The sequence below is a fragment of the Sardina pilchardus genome, chromosome 14, assembly GCF_963854185.1.
Source record: "Sardina pilchardus chromosome 14, fSarPil1.1, whole genome shotgun sequence".
Lineage (NCBI taxonomy): Eukaryota > Metazoa > Chordata > Actinopteri > Clupeiformes > Clupeidae > Sardina > Sardina pilchardus.
The window spans coordinates 11,054,393-11,075,755 of record NC_085007.1 but is presented as its reverse complement, the minus strand read 5'-3'; the positions used below and the strand labels follow the sequence as shown (position 1 = coordinate 11,075,755).

General features: G+C 41.4%; 3 protein-coding genes across 3 annotated transcripts; 2 read left to right on the top strand and 1 right to left on the bottom strand.

Annotated features, from left to right (window-relative positions):
• Positions 1–3,174: 3,174 nt before the first annotated feature.
• On the top strand, positions 3,175–6,336 carry LOC134100538 (elongation of very long chain fatty acids protein 7-like). The gene is made up of 8 exons (XM_062553775.1): positions 3,175–3,293; positions 3,681–3,769; positions 3,884–4,074; positions 4,186–4,266; positions 4,385–4,441; positions 4,642–4,747; positions 4,936–5,072; positions 5,194–6,336. The coding sequence occupies exons 2-8, from the start codon at positions 3,703–3,705 to the stop codon at positions 5,407–5,409; spliced, it is 855 nt and encodes a 284-aa protein (XP_062409759.1). The 5' UTR covers positions 3,175–3,293; positions 3,681–3,702; the 3' UTR covers positions 5,410–6,336.
• A 263-nt stretch (positions 6,337–6,599) lies between these two features.
• On the top strand, positions 6,600–13,558 carry LOC134100536 (DEP domain-containing protein 1B-like). Its single transcript, XM_062553772.1, has 11 exons — positions 6,600–6,738; positions 6,908–7,173; positions 7,620–7,761; positions 8,258–8,385; positions 8,850–8,980; positions 9,254–9,301; positions 9,740–9,880; positions 10,852–11,018; positions 11,317–11,493; positions 11,892–12,089; positions 12,344–13,558. The coding sequence occupies exons 1-11, from the start codon at positions 6,691–6,693 to the stop codon at positions 12,509–12,511; spliced, it is 1,614 nt and encodes a 537-aa protein (XP_062409756.1). The 5' UTR covers positions 6,600–6,690; the 3' UTR covers positions 12,512–13,558.
• A 350-nt stretch (positions 13,559–13,908) lies between these two features.
• Positions 13,909–21,301, bottom strand: stoml2 (stomatin (EPB72)-like 2). Its single transcript, XM_062553773.1, has 10 exons — positions 21,168–21,301; positions 19,538–19,687; positions 19,295–19,394; positions 19,150–19,208; positions 18,737–18,838; positions 18,128–18,262; positions 17,294–17,438; positions 16,901–16,980; positions 15,862–15,990; positions 13,909–15,558 (listed from the first exon to the last, which is right to left on the bottom strand). The coding sequence occupies exons 1-10, from the start codon at positions 21,207–21,209 to the stop codon at positions 15,433–15,435; spliced, it is 1,068 nt and encodes a 355-aa protein (XP_062409757.1). The 5' UTR covers positions 21,210–21,301; the 3' UTR covers positions 13,909–15,432.
• Positions 21,302–21,363: the final 62 nt, after the last annotated feature.

Here is a 21,363-nt window from a genome sequence, read left to right as displayed (position 1 = left end):
TATACTACTGCCATTCACTTTCGGGCTATTCATGAAACACTAAGTGAAACCGTCAAAAACAGACACTCAAAAAGCATGACACAAATTTGAAGCTGATGTCACATGCACTCATAGTTTACTTAAGGAGCCTAAGTAGCTGGTCCGAGGCACTATAACGACATAATTACCCAATAATCTAGTTAACTTGACTATTAGTCTGAAGTAGGTATAAATGCCAAAGGCAGCAGTATTTACCTTACTGTGGTCTGTGATTGTCTGGTCTGTGACTCCCCCACCATAGAGTCTTTATTCACTACATGTTATTTTAATGTGTTTGCATGTTATTACTACACTGTAAAGAATGAAATGGGCTGTCAGTGCAATCCATATAGCTAACCAATACAATTTTATGACACATGGGTCCAGGCAAAAGAATATAGCTCCTCACAACCATAAACCTTTAGCCAGAAATGGCACTGCATTGGAATTTCATCCATGGGTGGCATAGAAATAAATAAATGTACATTTAGTGACTGTAGTGTACACCCACCGGCCTTTACATGGTGGTGTTGAGTGAAGGGTTGATAGAGGATGATGAGGAGAGGAGCTACAAGGCAGGACTGTCACACACACTCATACACATGCACACACACACATCCACACGCAGACACACACACTTATCCACACTCTCACAGCTCACACACACACACACACACACACACACACACACACACACACACACACACACACACACACGTACAGACACTTACACACACAAACAGGCACACCCACATGCATGCACACATACACACAGGTATGCACACACACACACACACACACACACACACACACAGGCAAGCATACAAAAAAGTTGCAAGAGTAGAGGATGGAGTATGAGATGGAGTCAAATTGACAAGCGTGTTCAGGACAGGAGTGTCAGTAATATTTTGTAGCCTACTGCTATTTGGTACACCAAGCTCTGTTTCCATTCAGCTAAATAAATAATAAATAATATTATTTTTGTTGCAAAGTACTTGTTGTGTCACCTGTTCACTGATGATTTTTGTTTTCACTGCAGAAAGACCAGTGGCACTTTCACAGTCTGAGTTTCTCCTGAGGTTTCTGGTTGATGTTGAGCGATAGGGAGTCCCTAGGAATTGTGAAACTCTCTAGCCCTTTAACTCTGTATGAGGCAATACCTAACAGAGTCCTCACAGAATTCTCTCACGACCTGGATATTCAGGACAGACTGGTTCTCACCACCAATAGAAGATTGTTATGATGTCTTAACGACTCAAATCTATGTCAGTAAATTAGTATCTACAATGTTCAAAACCCAGATTGCATTTGGCAAACTAACCCTATGCGGAGAACCAGAGTACATATATCTTTTGATGAATATTGGACTAACTGTAGCTAATGAATTTGTCTGATGGAAACATGGTGACACCAAATTAAAATTGCTGGCCTTTCGTATTTTGTATTTTCATACATATATATATTTTATATATATATATATATATATATATATATATATATATAACTGTCCTTTTTAGTCATGTTGATTTGTTGATTTGCTTTTTATCATCCTGTTTACTATCTATCTATCCAAAGGCCATTCATATTTTGTTCTGGGAAGTAGATTTGTGTATATGATACAATGTGTACCACCAGATACCGGAAAATGGAATTTTACAGTTACAGCACCACCTAAACTTCCGAGTTCTTAGAATGGAAGCCAGAGCTCCTTTACCTCCGGAAACAAAACATCACAGACCAGGAATGTGAGGTATTAACCCTGGAGTGAATTTATGCTTGTCACAAACTTGTCTGGTGTGCAGTGTTGTCATGTTGTCATGTGTGTGAAGAATGCCGACTATTCAGTGTCAGTGACCGCATAGTTCTGTCAGAACACTGCACGAGTGCTTACTTGCGTTGTGCACAACTTTGTCAATATTGTTCCAATGTATGCTCTGTATTAAATAAGTATACAGTAAGTATTTGAAGTGTGCAAGTTAGCGGTTTGAAACACAACCAATGTGTCCTCACTGTCACCTCCAGGAAGGAATATATTGCATCTTCCATTTGTCCATTAATATTAAATTTTGGACATATCGTGATTAAATTGGGCCTATTCAGTAGCCTACACATAATGATATGATATTTGATATTTCCCATATTTCTCCACTTAACTGTGGCACAGTTCTACAATTTAAACACACAACAAATAGGCTACTGTACATGGACAATAATGTTTCAGAATTTAGTTTCAAGAATTCAAGGATTTTATTTGTGTTAAGGCTACATAGAAATACTGTTGTAAAACTTCTGAAATGGCATTTAACTGCTCAACTTCTCTGGGCAGGTAGCCTATGTCATGAGGGATCACAAACTAAAAGGATAAGGACAATTTTAGAAAGAATGCAATAAATAGATTGAGAGAGAAGGGGGCAAAAGTGCAGTGTGTGTACGTGCAATATGGAAAGTGTAATGTAATTATGGTAAACATTTTAAAAGGTTGTAATTTACAAAGTTTGAGGCAGTAATTTAAAAAGTGAGACTGTGAGAGTGAAGGCTACTTCACTTCAGCTGTATCTCCTCAGGTGAAATAGTACAATTGAGAGTAAGAGTTGTCCTGAACAATGGACGGGTCATCAAACAGTCAGTCATCACAGACACGCAATTATCTCAAAGTCCCCGGGAGTTTCTTTATGGCTGTTTTCAGGGTGGGCGAGACTCAGCATGGGCGAGATCCAGCTGGATGACCCTTGGCACACAATTGACAATTGAGACTAAGGCTAATGAAGAGTTAATGTGTTAACTACTGTTTACACACCCATAAGGAAGGATTTCTACTGTCATTGAAATGATCCATCCATGACGTCTCCGATTGGTCACACAGTTTTGCACAAATTATGCTCACCCTAAAATAGCTGATGCTTAGCCTAAAATATACTGAATGGAATCTGAATAAAAATAAAAGTAGGCTAGGTAAATTGTTCAAGGAAGGCATGTTTTTATTTTAGACTAATGTTCGTGGAATATTTCCAATTTCAAGGGAGAATGTGGAAGTTGACATGGAATCATGCAAGACAACATTCTCCTCATAACTGTCTTGCTGTGCTGGCAAAACGGCAGCCAATGAGCGGAGTTTCGGTTAGGTGCCGGAAGCCGAAATGTCCACACCTGTGGGAGGAGACACCTGCTGAGGGTGACAATAAAGTTGGGCACATCAGCATCAGGTGAGTCATTGTTGAGTGAACCAGGAAAAGAGGACAAACGCGCCCAAGAGGCAGAAGAGAACCAATTTGAAGGTAGGGGAATGAAATTATGGAGAAGTTCTGTTTTTGTCGTGTTGATTCGTTGCAACATTTTCACCGATTTTAGGTGCCCATGTTGGGATTTTGTAGACGGGGTTATCTCTGGAGTTCAAGACGTCACGTTTCCCTTACTTGATTGATTGGGGACCAGCTTCTAATTATGTGGCTTAGCCTGGGATTTGTTCAGTTGACTTAAAACCGATGCGAGAAGTGATGTTAGTGAACGTTCAGAGATATAAAGTTACAGTAGGCTATTGGTTGAAATGTATTGGTGATCAAAATGCTATCAGAACTTCATTGTGGCTACTTCATTGGCGAAACTGTTACGGATATGGTCGCAGTAGCGGAGCCGAGGTTAACTATTATGTCATAATTTTCCAGGAATCAAAGTAGGCCTAAAGCAATGGCTAATAACTCCTCCTTGGCATCCCAAGCAGTCCTTATGTACGATGAGTGGATCAAAGCAGCAGGTATGTGTTACCTTAGCCTAATGTTGTTCTGTCCAGTTGAATCTCTCATCATAGGCTACTTTGGTCTAAACATTTGACCGATTATCAACATGATGTTCTGCTTATTCTTTTAAGATCCGCGGGTCGGAGACTGGCCGCTGATGTCCTCTCCAGTCCCTCAGACTATGATCATTGCATCGTACATCTACTTCGTCACCACTTTGGGCCCACGGATTATGGAGAACCGCAAGCCCTTTGACCTAAAAAAACCCATGATAGTTTACAACTTCAGCATTGTTGGTCTCTCACTATACCTGATCTATGAGGTTCGTTGTAAGAGTCATTCAAAAAGTGTTTTCCTTTGCCTTTTAAAAGTTGCCCAGATTCTGTTTGATTTTGGGATGTCTGCTGACTGTAATTCATTTTCCCCCTTCTAGTTTCTGATGTCTGGTTGGGCTAATGGATATTCTTACCGGTGTGACATTGTTGATTACTCCAATTCTCCACTAGCCATTCGGGTAAGAGGATTTGTTTGGCAATGACCATGATGTTATATTAAAAACACAAACAATGTGTTGTCAGATTGGGGAAATGTATATGTGTTTTAATACTGTTCTCTTGCTTCCTTCTCTGTAGATGGCACAGGCCTGCTGGCTATACTACTTCTCCAAGTTTATCGAGATGCTGGACACTGTAAGTGTTTAGGCTACTGCCTTTTATTCCTTTGTGCAGCTATAATATGCATTTGTAAATGTCAACAACTTGAAGCACAATAAATGACATGATCTTTAGGGCTCCTCTATACCTTTTTGTAGAAAAAAAATCTAATAAATAGCCTATCCATGACCGCTGCAGTTAAGTTTATAGACAATATCTATGTTTCTCTATTCCAGATCTTCTTTGTGCTTCGGAAAAAGAACAGCCAGGTCTCATTCCTTCATGTCTACCATCACTCAATCATGCCCTTCACCTGGTGGTTTGGAGTCAAATTTGCTGCAGGTACAGTGTCTGATATTCAACATCACTTGGACAACAACTTTACTTGGATAATGTACATGTACAGTATATGACTGCCTTGCTCAACTAGTTGTGTTGGGGTCATTTGACTCTGCCATGTTCCCTCACTTTCAAAGTGCTTACTGTTGTGTCTTCAGGACAGGTGAACTGTAACATGTCCTCTTTTTTAGGTGGTCTCGGGACCTTCCATGCCCTGTTAAACAGCACTGTGCACGTCATCATGTACTCCTACTACGCCGTCGCTGCCCTGGGACCTGCCTACCAGAAGTACCTCTGGTGGAAGAAGTACATGACCACTATTCAGCTGGTAGGTCCACTTTAACAATGAGTGACATTTCAACAGCTGTTTAGAAATTGAATAGAAATGTCAAGTAAGTCCTGGTCCATTTATCTGGTTCCTGAAGTTGTCTCTTGTTTTTTTCTCCCAGATTCAGTTTGTGATGGTGACCGCACACATTGGGCAATTCGTCCTCATGAAGGAGTGCTCCTACCAGTTCCCAGTTTTCGTGTACGTCATTGGCCTGTATGGACTGATCTTTCTGGTGCTATTCCTCAACTTCTACTACCACGCCTACACCAGGGGCAAGAGGTTGCCAAAGGTACAGGAGCAAAATGGGAGTGGCCCGCACAAGAAGCAGCAGTGAACAAGTCACTTGAGCGAAGTGCTTCCCTGGACAGATTGAATAGTATTTATTTTCATTTTTAACCATTTCATTGTGTATTGTCAGGTTTTTGATCAACCCTTATGTTTAAGTTATTGTTGAGTTTGCTCGGTCACTATGTTTAAAGACTAATAGAATTACGTTTTGATCAAGAATGCCAGAATTTTGTCACGAGGAGGGTAGGAAGGGTTGCGTGGGTGGCCGTAAGCAATGAGTGGGCATAGAACTACATTGCCCCGTATCATCACACCTGGATTTTTCTTTTTGGTGGGGACTGATCACTTGTTTTAACATTGTCCTGGAAGTACTTAAAGTTTTGAACAAAAAAGAGCTGGTGATTTGGATTTGAAGAAGATGTGCTGCTTTTATATTGTAACATACTATGACTGAGTGAGTGGCGCTATGAAGCTGGTATTGGTGTGAACTTGTTCTGCAGTGGAAGTGGATGTGATGGCTGCCCCAGTGCTGCTGTGAAGGCAGCTGGAGCTTGATTAACCTTCCCTGTGAACAGTATCCGACTCACAGACCTGATGGGTAGACCGCAAGCTACCCAGAGGATGGATGTGACTCGTAATGTGATTCTACTTGAAATATTTATTTGTTTGTTTAAATGTGTGGAATTATTGTGTATTTTTTTTAAAAAAGATTGTGATTTGGACTGTGCTCAAGTCTTATTCTTATTCAAGGTTATTTTTTTTTTTAATTCAGTAGGGGGCTAACTGAAAGTTTCATTGACTCTCAGTGAAGGAGCGAAGCTCCAGTCTCCAGATTTTGTTAAATGTGTTTTGTATTTTGTATTTTGTTTTTTAAGATGCTTTAGCATGATGCCAAACTCAAGTGCAAATGTTAAAGATTGTAAAAAATGTTGCATGTGATTTTTATTACAAAAATAAATTATTGAACCACAAATTAAGTTTTATTCTGTGTTTCTTGGTTAGCCTAACAAATGTGCAGAAAATGGATCAGCGTGAGGGATGAACATTTGTTATCTACCACTCTGAAAATTCCCATACAGAATTCCTTGCGGCCTTGCGCCAGGAACACCATTTATGGTCACTGTCATGTGACTCCCACGTACTCCAATCATTTGCCAAGATGCTTTGTACCAGGATTTCAAACCTTCTTCAGCGCATACGCTGGAATGGCTGTTCACTTTTAATGCCAAGGCTTGTTTACCTATGCGAAAAAACACTACTTGGAAATATGAAATAGATTGAAGGTAGCTGCTACATGGGTCCAGTTGGAAACTGAGCCTGTTTTGAAATGGAGGGCAAAATGATCGGACCGGGACCTTACAGGGCAACGAAGTTGGTAAGATGTTTATCGCTTGTTCGTTGGCTATCGTGAGTCGTTAGCCGAGGAATGTAATGCAAGTTAGGACTCAGTTGATCTACCTATCCATTAACTTACATTTGTGCTGTTGATGTCGGAAGTTTTCACATTTGTCCAGTATTGATTGTGGACTTGTATACCCCTTCAGTGGAATGAAACTATCCGGCTCTTTCGTGGAGGAATGCCTTTGCGTCGACACAGGCTACATTTTCGTAGTTATGACAACAGCTTCACTGGCTCAGAGGCTATCGACTGGCTCCACGAGCTTCTGAAGCGGAACCACAACTTTGGACCCGAAGTCACTCGCTACCAAACTCTTCAGCTCTTGAGGAAATTCCAGAAGAACCACGTAATTGAGGACGTGAAAGGCCGGTTTGGCAAAGAGGATTTTGAAGATAATGGACACTTGTACAGGTGTCTGTAAACTATGATTTTTAAGCGGTTTCTCCATGTTTTGCATTAGTGAAACACCATAGATTCATACAAACATGTTTCGCAAGAATGAACTTTCTGTTCCCTTCCCTTGCAGATACTATATAACTTGATAGCCTACTGACCTGTTACATTTTGTAACAGTTGGTAATTGTTACTATTAGGGTAGGCAACTTTGTAGACTTAATGCTATGGACTGTTGATAATGCAACATTGACCCTGATTATCTGAAAGCTTGGCGACTTTATTGAACTTTATTATGGCTATAATGTAATGACTGTTTTAATTTGTTTCTGTTCTGTTGTTTGTTAGTGATAAATGCATTGATCATCTATAGACATTTGTGTCAGTATATTTTGTAGCTCCTTCAGTAGCTCATAGCTCAGTGTTTTAAACTCGGTGTTAAGTTTGTCTCTTTGTGAAATCAGATTTCCCCCAGAATCTCCTCTTAAGCCTTTGCCCCAGAAGCCACGGCAGGCTGACAGCTCGACCCTGCCCAGGCTGCCCCGCTGGGATGACTATGACGAGGTCTCGTCGCAGGGAAGTCTCCCCCTGAAACCTCTCGTCCTGGTGAGGAAACATCCCAGATTTCTCTGATTATTTTTAATCTCGCTTTCAGATGCTAATATCTAATTGTAAGTATTGTAAGCAGGGATGGAAATTAGCACCAGCCACCAGCCAAATGCTGGTAAAATGTGAGAGTGGCTGGTAGATTTCAGACGTTAAGTCATATTCTAACATTGAGTGGCTGGTTAATTTGACCAGAAATCTGCTATTGCCTGATACATTTTCACATTCTAATTTCCACCCCTGATTGTAAGTAAATGTTAAGGCCAGAAATATTGATACAGCTTCCATATTAAACAACAATGGAAAGAGGACAATATTTTAGTTTTGCATGTAGTACAGAGAACTTCGTACTTTAATGGTAAGGAAATTAATTCATCATTCCCTTCTCAATTTCACTGCATTCTTTACATTAGTAATCATATGCATGTGACATCCTTGTATCCTTGTATCCTTTTATTATCATGATACAAATTATGTCTCTTTTTTCCCCCTGAAGAATTCAGAGACGTGGAATAAGAGACACAGCATAGCTATTGGAGAGGTACACGAATGCAAGCTTATCCGGAGGAAAGAGATCACGGCAAAACACCTGGATCAGATCTGGAGGGCCATGACAATAGCTGAGTAAGTGTGCAACAGCAGGCTCAGGACCTTCTTCTTTAAAGGTGCACTTCGAGATCCTGAATGATCTTACTTCTGTTGACGTTCCACATAAACAAACAAAACACTACTTTACAACATACTAAATCAAGTTTTCTCACTGCCCCCAACCCATATGTGCATGCTCACCAACCCCCAACCCCTCCCCTAAACATCTTGGTGTTTGACTGAAATATGGTTTGTTATGTTTTAGTACACATCCTATGCCCCAGTGTTTGTTTGACGTTTTACAGCCCCTGTGTTGTCTCCAGAGACCGGATTTTTTCACAATGTATTCAGGGTGCAGGCAGCAAGCTGATCAAAGGGAGATGGCTATGATTTGAGACAAACATGAAATTGCTCTAAAAACCATGCAAGATCTCATAGTGCATCTTGTGCCTATGCTCGTTGAGGGCTTCAGTGTAAAGGTCTGGTCTCTCCGTTGCCAGGTTACAGCGTGGGCTTGGACTGCCGTCATTGGAGGGTGTGTTGGACTCCAAGCATGTCAACCCAAAGCACATCATTCACAATGTCTACTGTGTCAACAAGCAAGGCATTGTGGTCCTAAAAAACAAAACAGGTAATAGGCCTCTCTGTGTAATTTATGATGGGAAGTATTTTAGACTACACTGTTCAGACATTGTAAGGTTTAACATAACTATTTGACTTTGTGTGAGGGAATCTAGTTGAGCAACCTGTGTACCCATTTCTTAGGCTGTGATTCATGTCTTACCAAAACAGATTTTCTCTTCAAACATACCTTGCCTCTCTGGTCTGTTTTCATAAATAGTGCCTTTTCAGCATTTGTTTGATTGCTAATGTTGTCTTAACCTTTTTTGTTCGCAACAAATAGATGACCTTCCACATTGGGTGTTGTCCGCTATGAAGTGCTTGGCAAACTGTGAGTATGAAGCATAGACTGTATAGAAATACTCATAGAGTCTGATGTGTAACTAAAAACAAAACACAAATACTGTCACAATACTTGACCCACAGTAAGTGGGCCACCATAAGGATGCATGAAGTATTAGTACCGGTATGTCAAATTGGTGGATGAGTCCAAATATGAATGGGAGAATTTAATATTTAAGTAAAAATATCAATATTTGATGCAAGGGGATTGATGATTTGGACAAAGGCATCTGCACTGCAACTTCCTACGGAGTTCCTGACTGTCCCTTTAACACGATTACTTATTCACTTTGTAAACATCTTGCACACGTTGAACTTGAAAAAATAACTGAGATGTTTTGGATTTCCAAAATAGTCCTTGGAATTCTTATCATTCTAATAAGTCGCTTTACTTGACTGGTCACTTCCTGTTTTCCTATCCGGCCAGGGCCCAATGGCTGTAATGACAAGCAGCCCATGTACCCCGGCTTTGAGAGAGATGTCTTCAGGACGGTGGCCGAGTACTTTCAGAAGCTGAAGGAGCCTCTTCTGACATTCCAGCTCTATGAGGTGTTTGTCAACATTCTTGGTGAGTCAGTGGCCAACCATCTTGTTTTGTGTGTTGTTGTTTTGTTGTAGGTTAAGGTGTTCTTTAAAGATAAGACTATTGCTGCATTTACGTGCTATGGAAAAGATGATATTTTCCATTTGTGAACTGGTAGTTACCAGTGTGTTGTGTTCAAGTGCTTTGTTGCCGTACTGTTAGGAAATGAGTAAATTACCTGTCACTCATCACTAGCTAGCATATCGCTCTGGGCAGGTAATACCAAACCATAACAGCTTTTTAAAAATGTACACTGAGTGTCAAAGCATTATATTACAATTGTCAATGACACAACATTGTATAGGCTACAAAAAATATCTGCTAACAGTAGCAAAAAATGTTTAGTAGTAAACAATGCTATCATTCACAACTCTTCCGTTGCTCTCCGCCATGTTGAAAATGTCAAAGGTTATCTCATCTCGGCAACTCGTCCATCAAAATATTCTACGAGTTGCCCTTTGGAAAATACCACATGAGATGGTGTTCATGTGCATTTTTGACCTCGGGTTTTGGTATTTACCATAATTACCATAGCACATGAAGGCACCATATATCCCTCATTCATCATTCATTTGTCACAGTATCAGGAAATGTGCATGTTTGTCACAGTATCGGGAAATGTGCAGTGTTACAGTAAAGAGAATGGTGCAATAGCAAGAAGTACAACAGTTAAATATATTAGCTAGATCTACTAGATAGATATGGAAGCAGTGCCTTATCTTGGTCTCCTTTTTGTTTTAAAAGGCAAAAAAAGAAGACCTCTGCATTGGGGTCACTGTGGGGCAAATGGCTAATGTACTGAGAAAAAAATTGATCTGATCCACTGTCATTTCCTGATACCATCCCATTGCCCCTGCGTTTGTGAAAGTCTGTGAATGTTTTACCATGTTGTTTAGTGTGTGTGTGTGTGTGTGTGTGTATGTCTGTGGTATGTGTGTGTGTGTGTCTCCCCCCAGGCCTGCTCCAGAAGCAGCAGGTGGCGTCCGAAGCAGTGCAGGTGTGCTGTGTCCTGCTGCCCCCTGCCAACCGCCGCAAGCTGCAGCTCCTGCTGCGCCTCATGGCCCGCGTGTGCCACAACCCCACCCTGCCACCACTCAACGACGCCATAGCAACGCGCACGCTGGTACGCACTCTTGCGTCTGACAGTATCCTGCCAGTATCCGGACACTCACACTCATACTTGAACAAAGCACATAGCCGACACTCATAGTCCTGTGTTGAAACAGACATTTTCTACAGTCTTTTGTGTGTGATTTTGATTTGTACATTTCAAAGCAGTCTACAGTATCAATAAGATACTTAGAAAAATATTAATGGCAGCTGGAAATAAAATGTTGACCAAATTGCATATCACCAATTTTGTGTTTGTGATCCTAGAGAGCTTATGGTTGTCTGTGTGTTTGTTATGTGTTGGTGTGCAGATGGCTCAGACCTTCTCCCGTTGCATCCTGTCCTCGCCTGATGAGGTGGACCTGGATGAACTGCTGGCTACCAAGCTGGTCACTTTCATGATGGACAACCAGGAGGTGGCGCTGCAGGTCCCTGCCGGCCTCCAGAAGTCTGTGGAAGAGCACGTTAGCCAGTTACGCCGGGTACAGGTGCATATCTCTGAGGAAGTCAACCACTTACTTTACATAGCAGTTGTATATTAAAGCATTTACATAAGAATGGCCCTTTCACATGTGGTGAGAGTGTGCAGGCGGTTCCTGGAGGATGAAGGAGTTGATACCATTGACTGTCCCCCACAGTCCCTGGATTTAAATACAATAGAACACCTCTGGGACATTATGTTTGGTTCATCCAACACCAGCAGGTTGCATCACACAGACTGTCAAGTAACTCCGTGATGGCTGTGTTCACATCACGAGGAGAGACTTTTCTTATCGTTTGCCAGCATGGACACTTTTTAGCGTTATGGTTATAGTCATTGTTCTTGGTGTGAATGCTGCTTTAGTCAGAAAGTGACATTTCCTGCTCTTTTCGCTCTACCGCACAGATAAAGTACGCCGGAGCAGACACCGACACGTCTGTGATGTCCCCGAAAGACCCGCCGACGTTCTGCCGACAGATCAGCCGCGAGGAGTTTGAGGAGCAGCGCGTCTCGGCCTCGCAGGACGCCATGGTGGAGCTGCTGGAGGGCATCATTCAGGACAAGAACATGTCCGTCAAGGACAAGAAGAAGAAGATGAAGCAGGTACAACTGACTGGACTTGAGTTCAGCACACAGCTCACAGCAGGCCTCAAGTACTCCATTAGGAGTAATGTTATTTATTTTGTACAAATCCTACAAGCCAGCTCAGTTTACTTTTATTTGTACCTATTATCCTGTATTGCCAGAGTTGTGTTTAATCTGTACTTTTCTTTACTATCGTTATCTGTACTGCGCTATCCTTGTGTATTGATGAATTCAGGCTAACTCCTGCTGTCGCCCCATATGCTTCTGTTCAGTTCCAGAGGTCGTACCCTGAGATCTACACACGGCGCTTCCCCACACCAGAGAGCGAGGCAGCCGTGCTTCCGGAAAAGCCCTCGAAGCTGAAGCCCCAGATGATGTTCCGCACCCTGACGAAGCCCTTCCAACAGCCCTTCCAGAGAAGCTGGAGCTTCAGGGCCTGAGGGAGAGACTTCAGCGGATATCAGCCAGGCTCATCATTGGATCAGGTCACACTCAGTAACACCAGGCACCACTCAGCTATGACTATATTTAAAGGACTAGACTAAGACTAAAGACCTCTGAATTTTGTCTACAAAAAGGATCCAAAGTTGCCATCTGTGCCCAAATAAGGAGATCCGGATCTCCTAATATGGGCAAAGATAGTACCCCAATCTCCTTATATTGGGTAAAGAGCTTTGTGTCCTTTTTGTGAACGAACTGCAAAAGAAGGCTTAATTTCATTGAAGACTTCATTTTGTTTTCATCAACCCCCCTCCTCTTTTAGTTTTGGTCAAGCAGATGATGGATATCATAAGTGTTAGGAAACACAACCAAGGGATACTCTTTCCACGCCTCTGTTGCACCATGTTTCAGTACTTGCTTATTTCAAACAAGATGCGGTGTGTAGTTTTTGTTGATGACAACTAAACTGATTAGACACATAACAAAGTGTTTCCAAAGTCACGGCGAAGAGACTTGTGTTAATATTTCTGTGTGTTGTGCATGTGGTTTGTCTTTTTATGGGTGTTGTTTGTAGTCTTCACCGTGTGCGTGCTAAATATGTCTGACAAAAACTACATACAGTACGGTACAGAAATGGAGAAATCCAAACATTTCAAAGACACTAAGCAATTTGATGCAACATTGGTGGATTGGAAAGCATAAATATCTGCTTCAAGTCATGGACTGGACATCTTTGTGAAACACAAAATTATGTATTTCAAATTCTGCTTCTAAGGAACATTTCTGGTTATTGTGTAAGTTTTAAAGGTGTATAATTTAATGTCTAACTTGAAAGAAAAAACAATTTACTGTAACAGACTGCGTCAGCACTGGAAGAATTTATTAGATAGAAACTTGAGTACTGTAGGTTAAATAATATGACCAGATAATAATAATGTATACATTCCATAACATACTGAAAGCAGTGTACTGCTAATGAAATGCATTTCAGTATATTTTACATCCTGTGTGTTAATATGACTAAATTAAGCAGCTGCCTTACAGTACTGGAGCATGCTAGTCTGGTGTATTTAAGATAATATGGACCAACTCCTCACTGGTTGAAAGGGTTGTGCTCTAATGTCTTGGGAAGAGATTTGAAATCAACCATTTCCTGTATCTCAACATTATTTCATGTTTTGTCAGGCTCAGGCAGCTAATTGTCAAAACATTCCACAGATGGTATTCATGATCATAGCGAAACGTCTCTAAACAGTCTTCAGTGGCACAGAGTTCCACATTTGGTCATCTTTGTATTATTTCTTCTGCATGTTTAACTAAATAGAAAGAAATACTGTAGGACATAGTGGTTTAGAAAAGCATTTTATTTCTCTATTTTTTTGTTTGTTTGTATTAAATTCAGTGTAGATTTAGAAAAAGTGGAGTTTCTCAGATTAGGAATAAAAGGTGAATAGTACTTTTCCTGTTTTATACCATGTGTTGGTGCACATGATAAAACTGCTGATCGGAGTAGAATTTGAATCAGAGTGAAAAGAGGTGGTGTATTCCATTCATATTCTAATTGACCGCACACATGGTTGTTCAATCGGAAAGTAACTTCAAGCTAAAGCAATGCAGCAACGGCTATTCCGATCAAAGGTTCTAAAGCGCTTGAGAGCACTGGATCTGAAAATTAATAAAAAAATGAAAAACTAGAATAACAGGGTTGGAAAAGTCATCATACCCCTGACTTAATACTTTGTAAAGCTTCCCTTTGCTTTCATTACAGCCATCAATCTGTTTGGATATGTCTCTATTATAGCTTTGCACACCTAGATAGGGGAATATTTGCCCAATTTTCCGTACAGAAATGTTAAAATTTAGTCAAATTCTGTAGGGAATGGCGATGGACTGCTCTCTTCAAGTCAATCCACATATTTTCTATAGTATTTAAGTCAGGGCTCTGACTTTGCCACTCAAGGATATTCACCATCCTATCCTTAAGCCTCAATATTTGAAGTCAATAGCATATATTGCAGATACAAAGCAAAGCACTAATTTCCATACTGTTTTTTTTTTTTTTTCTCCTTCCAAATACAACTGCAATTCTCAAGTGCTTTGGGTGATACTGTGACTTGATCTGGTGGGACTTCTTAAAAAGATATACTCTTAACCTCAGACTATTAAATAAACAAAAAATGACAAATAATGTACTCCATAAAGCCCAAGGCTATTCTACCCATTAACTTCACTCACAACATTCACAAATGTGGGTCAACACATTGGTGTAATTACATTGAGTCCACAGCTGGATAATAATGGCAAAGTCCTCTATGGGCCTTTATGGGCATATTTGGGAAGCGTTATTTCCATCAAATGATCTTCATTGAGATTGTCACAACACAGGGACTCTAACAACTGCAGGGGCCACTTCCATAAACATAGGATGTTATCAGACATTTCTACTCTGTAAATTAAAGCCATGAATCCAAATTGTTCCCGAAGTATTTGCACTTGAAAGCTGGCCAAAGAAAATAGAAGATGACTGCAACCTACAATTTCACCAACATGATGGCTGACAGGCCATGTAAATGGAAAAAAAAGAAGAAGAAAAAAAAAAGAAAACCAAAATTCAGAAAAGAATTCTCATTCTCACTGTTAAGGCTGACAATGTCATCATATCTTCATAGTATTCTTCTCCTGTGTAACTATCTTTATGATAACCCCCCTAACTTAGAGTGCACGTAAGTTCATCAACAACCTGTTTCATAACAGGAGAAGTTAGCAAAGCTCAACCATCAGATCCTGAGTGGGCTTTGTTGAGACGCAAATGTGGAGAATCAGATGAATCAACTCCACAGTCGCCTCCTCGTCCTTGATGGCAAACAGGATAGCTTGTGTATTTGAGTCAGTGTGAGTTTCTGGCTGGGGCTTGCGCCCTCTACTGGAGAGGAGGTTGAGATGCGCCATTCTCTTTCTGGGCCGTGTCGTCTGGTGATGCTGATGCTGACAGTCGCGCTGCTGCAGTCTGGTTCTGCTTAGAGAGGGTACCGTAGATACTCATAGCCTGAGAATGAGAGAGAGAGAGAGAGAGAGTGTGAGTGAGAGACCGAGAGTCAGAGAGAGAGAGAGAGAGAAATGGATTGAGAAAAGTCATTGGACCATTTAGGCGGGGAAATCTGACTCGTTCAGGTAACGCTTCACAAAACAAACAATCATGCTGACAAATGTGTCCCCTTTACTTCTCAGATCGACTGACAGTTAAAGAGAGACCTGTGAGCCTGGGAATCAGTTTTACACCAAAGAAAGAAGGGGGTCCACTCATTTCAAGACAAACAGTGGCTGGGTGGTGGAGTGGGTGTCGTTTTACCTGAGTGACCATGCCGGAGATGTCCCCAGAGTTGGAGGGCAGGAGGATGGTGTTGGACTCTTTGGCCAGATTGGAGAAGGCTGAGACGTACTGCTCAGCCACAGTGTAGGACGCGGCGGCATTCCCATTCTGCAGAGAAAGAGGGAACATACAGTAGGCTGGGTGAACTTCCGGGGAATTTGAATTTCGCCCCGGGCAGCTCAGGCTGGAAACCAGCAGATCTATTTTCGCTGTTTACTGCCAGAACCTTTGGCTGCAATCAGAAACGGCCATACTCTAGTCCTGGCACGCTATTGGCCGGTGACACGCCGAAAACGAAGCTTAAGCGACGCGAAGTGCAGTAGAAACAAAGCGCAGCCTCGCCAGACTAATGTTCAATCTTAAAAGATTGAGTTTATGGTGAAAACCAGACTAAATATACAGCGCATGGATCAGTATTTCACACAGCCGCATCAACATCACCAGGTCAATGAAAGTCTCTTAGGTAGGACAGAGACCGTCATTTTCAGAATGAGGTCACTTTCCTGTTCAATTCTAATCAATGACATCTGGCCGTCAAATTTAATTTATATTGATTTATCAGCTCAGGCACAAACATTCAAAACAAACACATTTCCATGATAGATCTGTAAAGGGCAAGGTAGATGTAAACAAGACTTTTGCTTACTCAAATAAACAGAATGAAAATAACTACGTGCCTCATGAAAAACGTCTTATATTGGTTTAATATTTGTCAAAATGTACTACAACCCGACCGATAAATCGGCATGCCGATGTTATCCAACGTTATTATCCATTTGCTGATCTATCCTTATCGGCTTTAAATTCATAAAGACTGAAGTCAATATCGTTTTTTAAAAATCCCATATCAGCCGGGCTCTAAAATGGACAATTTACATCAATTTTGGGTGAACAAATCAAAAGGCAAAAATACAACATTTAATTTCCAGTCAAATACTATGATGACTAACAATCACTTTCACTGAATTGACCTGCATACATTATATTGACCTAATGCTTTCTAATATTTGTGTGCTACCTGTAAGGTGAGGGCTTCAGACAATAGATGGATGGCTTTAGCCTTGGCCTCTGCTTTGGCCAGCACAGCATTGGCTTGACCTGGGAAAACACCGCAAAGAGATGATGATTTTTTCCAAGCTTGACATGGATATCTTTGAATTAAATACTGACATGACTGGGCTTGATAACCCATATAACAATAAACTACAGTGTACACAATAATCACAAACTGTGTATTCGTACATTCCAATAAACTGACAGAACAAAGGGGACACTATTACCAAGAACACATGAAAACTTTTCCAAAATTAAGGAACGAATGTGAAGCAATGAATGAATGCAACGATGATGTGCTAAATGCCTCTGCAGCTCCTGCTGTGTCGAGGTGGTCAGTTACGAGGCGCAAACGCACCAGCAGCTCTGTTGATCACTTCGGCCTTCTCGGCCTCAGAGGCGAGGATCTGCGCCTGCTTGCTTCCCTCGGCCACGTTAATGGCCGCCTCTCTGTGTCCCTCGGACTCTAGCACGGTGGCCCTCTTCTTCCGCTCGGCTTCCACCTAACACACACACAGACACAGACACAGACACAGACACAGACACAGACACAGACACAGACACAGACACAGACACAGACACAGAGACACACAGACACACAGACACACAGACACACAGACACAGACACAGACACAGACACAGACACAGACACACACACACACAGACACACACACAGACACACACACAGACACACACACAGACACACACACAGACACACACACACACACACACACACACACACACACACACACACACACACACACACACACACAAAGAAAGAAGGGACTTAGACATGATTTTACTTTGAGGAGCCCTGGGAAAAAATAATTCAAGACATTACAGCCTAATGTTTCTATAAAACAAGGTACAGTAGAAAGGAATATGAATAAAGATGTCTAAATACCTGACCTGGCTATGGAGTGTCATATACACAACTCACAAAAAGTTAGGGATATCGAGTGAAATTTATGGAAAATGCAAAACGTTCTGGCTACAGTGGTATTATATAATGAAAGTAGGGCCTTTAAGTAGAAGCATGCAATGGTGATTTCTGCATCTCAAGCAAATGATCAAAACAAAGGCCAACACATTTTACCCGAAAGCTGAATATCCCTGACTTTTTGTGAGTAGTGTATTTGGCTTTAATTTATGAAATCAGTAGAAACGGTAGATCAGTTTGTGCCACACTTACTTGCAGCTGCATGGAGTCTTTGACCCGCTGGGGAACGTGGATGTCTTTGATCTCGTATCGCAGGCAGCGGATACCCCAGTCGTCCGACGCCTGGTTAATCGAGTGGACGATGTTGGAGTTCAGCGACTCTCTTTCCTGCCGGCCAGGAGAGAAAAAAGTACATAAATCACAGTGGACTGATTCATTGCTATGGCTCCAAAAACCTGCATGTTTATTATTTAAAAAAAAAAAATGGAAAAAGGTTTGCACACTTGAAATCCTTCTTTTTAGTTTTCTTTTCTTTTCTTTAGCACAGAATGATTGATTCTGTGCTAAAGAAAAGAGAATAAAACTAAAAAGAAGGATTTCAAGTGTGCAAACCTTTTTCCATTTTTTATGATTTACCCTTGTTCTGCATCTTGACCTGGGATGTGCACAAACTTTTTTACTATAACTGGATGTTTATTATTTAGACATGGCAGTTCTACGAACACAGTTCTATGAACAGCCCGCTGAGAATTCAGTTCAACAAACTACTAGGAGCCTTTTTTTTCATTTGCATTCGCACTGGCAATAGGAACCAGTGACAACCCAGTGCCACCACCAGGTAATACACCTAAATATTCGTACCCTGAATACTTTGTCCAAGGTCAGCTTTCCCAGCTCTGATCTCATGGTGGTCTGTGCCAGCTGGGTGACCGCGTACTCTGGGTCTTCCACTCCATAACTGGCCTGGAAAAGAGACACAAGACAAGAGTCTGCATGAGAGATGCTATAACGGTTACTTACAGCCACCTTGCACTGTTACATGCCTACGTACGAGTACATGTGGATTCCCTGATGAAGCAGCTCAGTAATATGCACTCTTTACCACATTACACAAGAAAAACTAATTTAGGTTTCAAGTTTATGGGGCACTTCCTTTTCCAACTTACATGGTTAAAAAAAAAACTGAAATCAATGTGTGGCCCCGTATTTAGTTACTCAATGCTCCAAAAGCCTTTAAAATAGAGAAGTAAGGGGATTTGGCTAAATATACTTACCTTAAAGGGGTCCAATATCCTGAGGTACAAAACTCCATCTATCTGTAGTGTGACATTATCTGAAATGGAAAAGAGCTCTGGTTAACACCATGAACATGCTTTATGTGGAAGTTGGTTTCTAGGTGTGAAAATGATCTCTCCTTACCAAGTGACACTGCAGACTGTTCCGGCACATCAATCACTATTTCTTTTAAACTCTGCACGTAGCGGATTCTATCCAGGATCGGAATTAAGAAGTTTAACCCCTGCAGAAAAGGAAAAAATCATGCATTAAAGATGACCCCGAACGAATATAGTTCAGGGAACTCCACAGATCAAAACGCAAATTACAAATTTCACCAATCACACATTTTCTCATTCTGCAACACAGGATGAGTCCAAACCCTACCGGCTCTAGGATCCTGTGGAAGCGGCCCATCCTTTCCACCACCCAGGCCTCCTGCTGAGGGACGAACAGCACCACAGTGTTCATGGGGAGGCTGGAGGCCCATCGCTGCTGCACTGGAGTCCACAGACCTGGTACACTCCGTCCAGAGTGCTGCAGAGAGGACACAACGACCAGGTCAGATGTCGTACACCCAGGGGTCAAAATTTACTTTCTGAAATGTGAATATTTACCGGCCAGAGACAGATGAACTGGTGAAATCCACCAGCCATTCAATAGGAAATATGATTTTCTGTCTGAAATCTACCAGCATTTGGCTGGTGGCTGGTGCTAATTTTGAGCCCTGTGTACACCAGTGGCTGACTAGTGTGGGGCAGGCCCCACTAGTGGGGAATAGAGAAGTGAGAGATGGGGTGCTTTTGTAATAATTTTTTTGTAATAATGCCTTTCTTTTTTTTAGCAAGGAAGATCATAGATAGCCAAAATAGCCACACACAAACATAATTCAAAACAGACCGACATATGATTTAAAATAACATCTAAATGTTGAAACAAGATGTGAAAAAAAAAAAGTATTTTAATGCAGGGTTGTTGGGGTCAGGTGTGGTTTGAAAGTTCCCCAACCTCAAAGTGGGGAAAGACAGAAAAAGTTTGAGAACCGTTATCTTACACAAAGGCCAGCCTATCCAGTCATATTATAGCACATGTTCACAGAGGAGGAAGTTTGAGGGAATGAGGTTTTGAAGTGTTAACATGACCGAGGAGGGTTAGACAGTTCTGACACGAGGTCAACTTGTATATGGCAATCTTGACATGAGGAGGAGGTGACCATACCTCTGACTGCATGAAAGATGGAAAGCCTCATCTTGGAGCATTTCTTCCAGTTAAACATAATATTTCACTTGTAAATTAAAAATCCATACTCATGTAATTAAGTACTGGCACATACAGAAGGATGTATTGTCTCTGCTGTCTGTGGCACATCTATAAGGACGACAGCTGAGGATAGCCAGGCAGCCATATAGTCTTATCCGGTCGGTCACAAGACAATATTCGGTTTTCAGAAATGATGTTGCTGCTCAAGATTATGTTGAAAGGAGCACTATTCTTGCCTGGTAGCCTGTGACACAATTACGATGTAACATCATGGTAAAGCTATTACGAGTTGTCAATCATTTGGACTCAATCTGACGCAATCTGACGACAACAGCAGTCATATAAAGGAAAGTCTAATGGGTCTGATGCAATGTAATGTCGTGTTAGACAACTGACCTGATCACTCCAGACATTAATATAACCTGACCCACAGTTGACAGTTTCTTGTAAAGTTACGTTTACGTTACACACGGACTGAAATACCAGCATTCAAGTTAAGTAATAAGTGTTCAGTACTGAGGAAAGATGACCTCATATGTAATCACTGCGATAATAAATATCAGAGTAAATTCAACTCATCTCGAAGTTTCCATTTGAGAAGGTATTTCACTAGGACTTCATATGGCAGAGCAGTTGTCAATGATGATCAGGAGGTTGGGCAGCTAACATTAACGTTACAGATTGAAGTTAGCCGGCTAGCATTGCTTTCCAAGAAATGTAATAGTCTACAAACCAGATGGAAATGTTCCCTTCTTACCTTTAAAAGGGCACCCCCAGTTCGCAGAACTGTTCTAATCATGCCTGGGAAGGATTTTTGTTGTCTTAATCGGACAGAATGAATGGTCCCTCTGCACCACCTTCTCTTACAGCGTGACCCTTGACTGGTCCGGAAGTCAAAATTACAACACATTGCAAAGTGTCCGTCGCTGAAATACGTCTGTTAAGAATAGGAA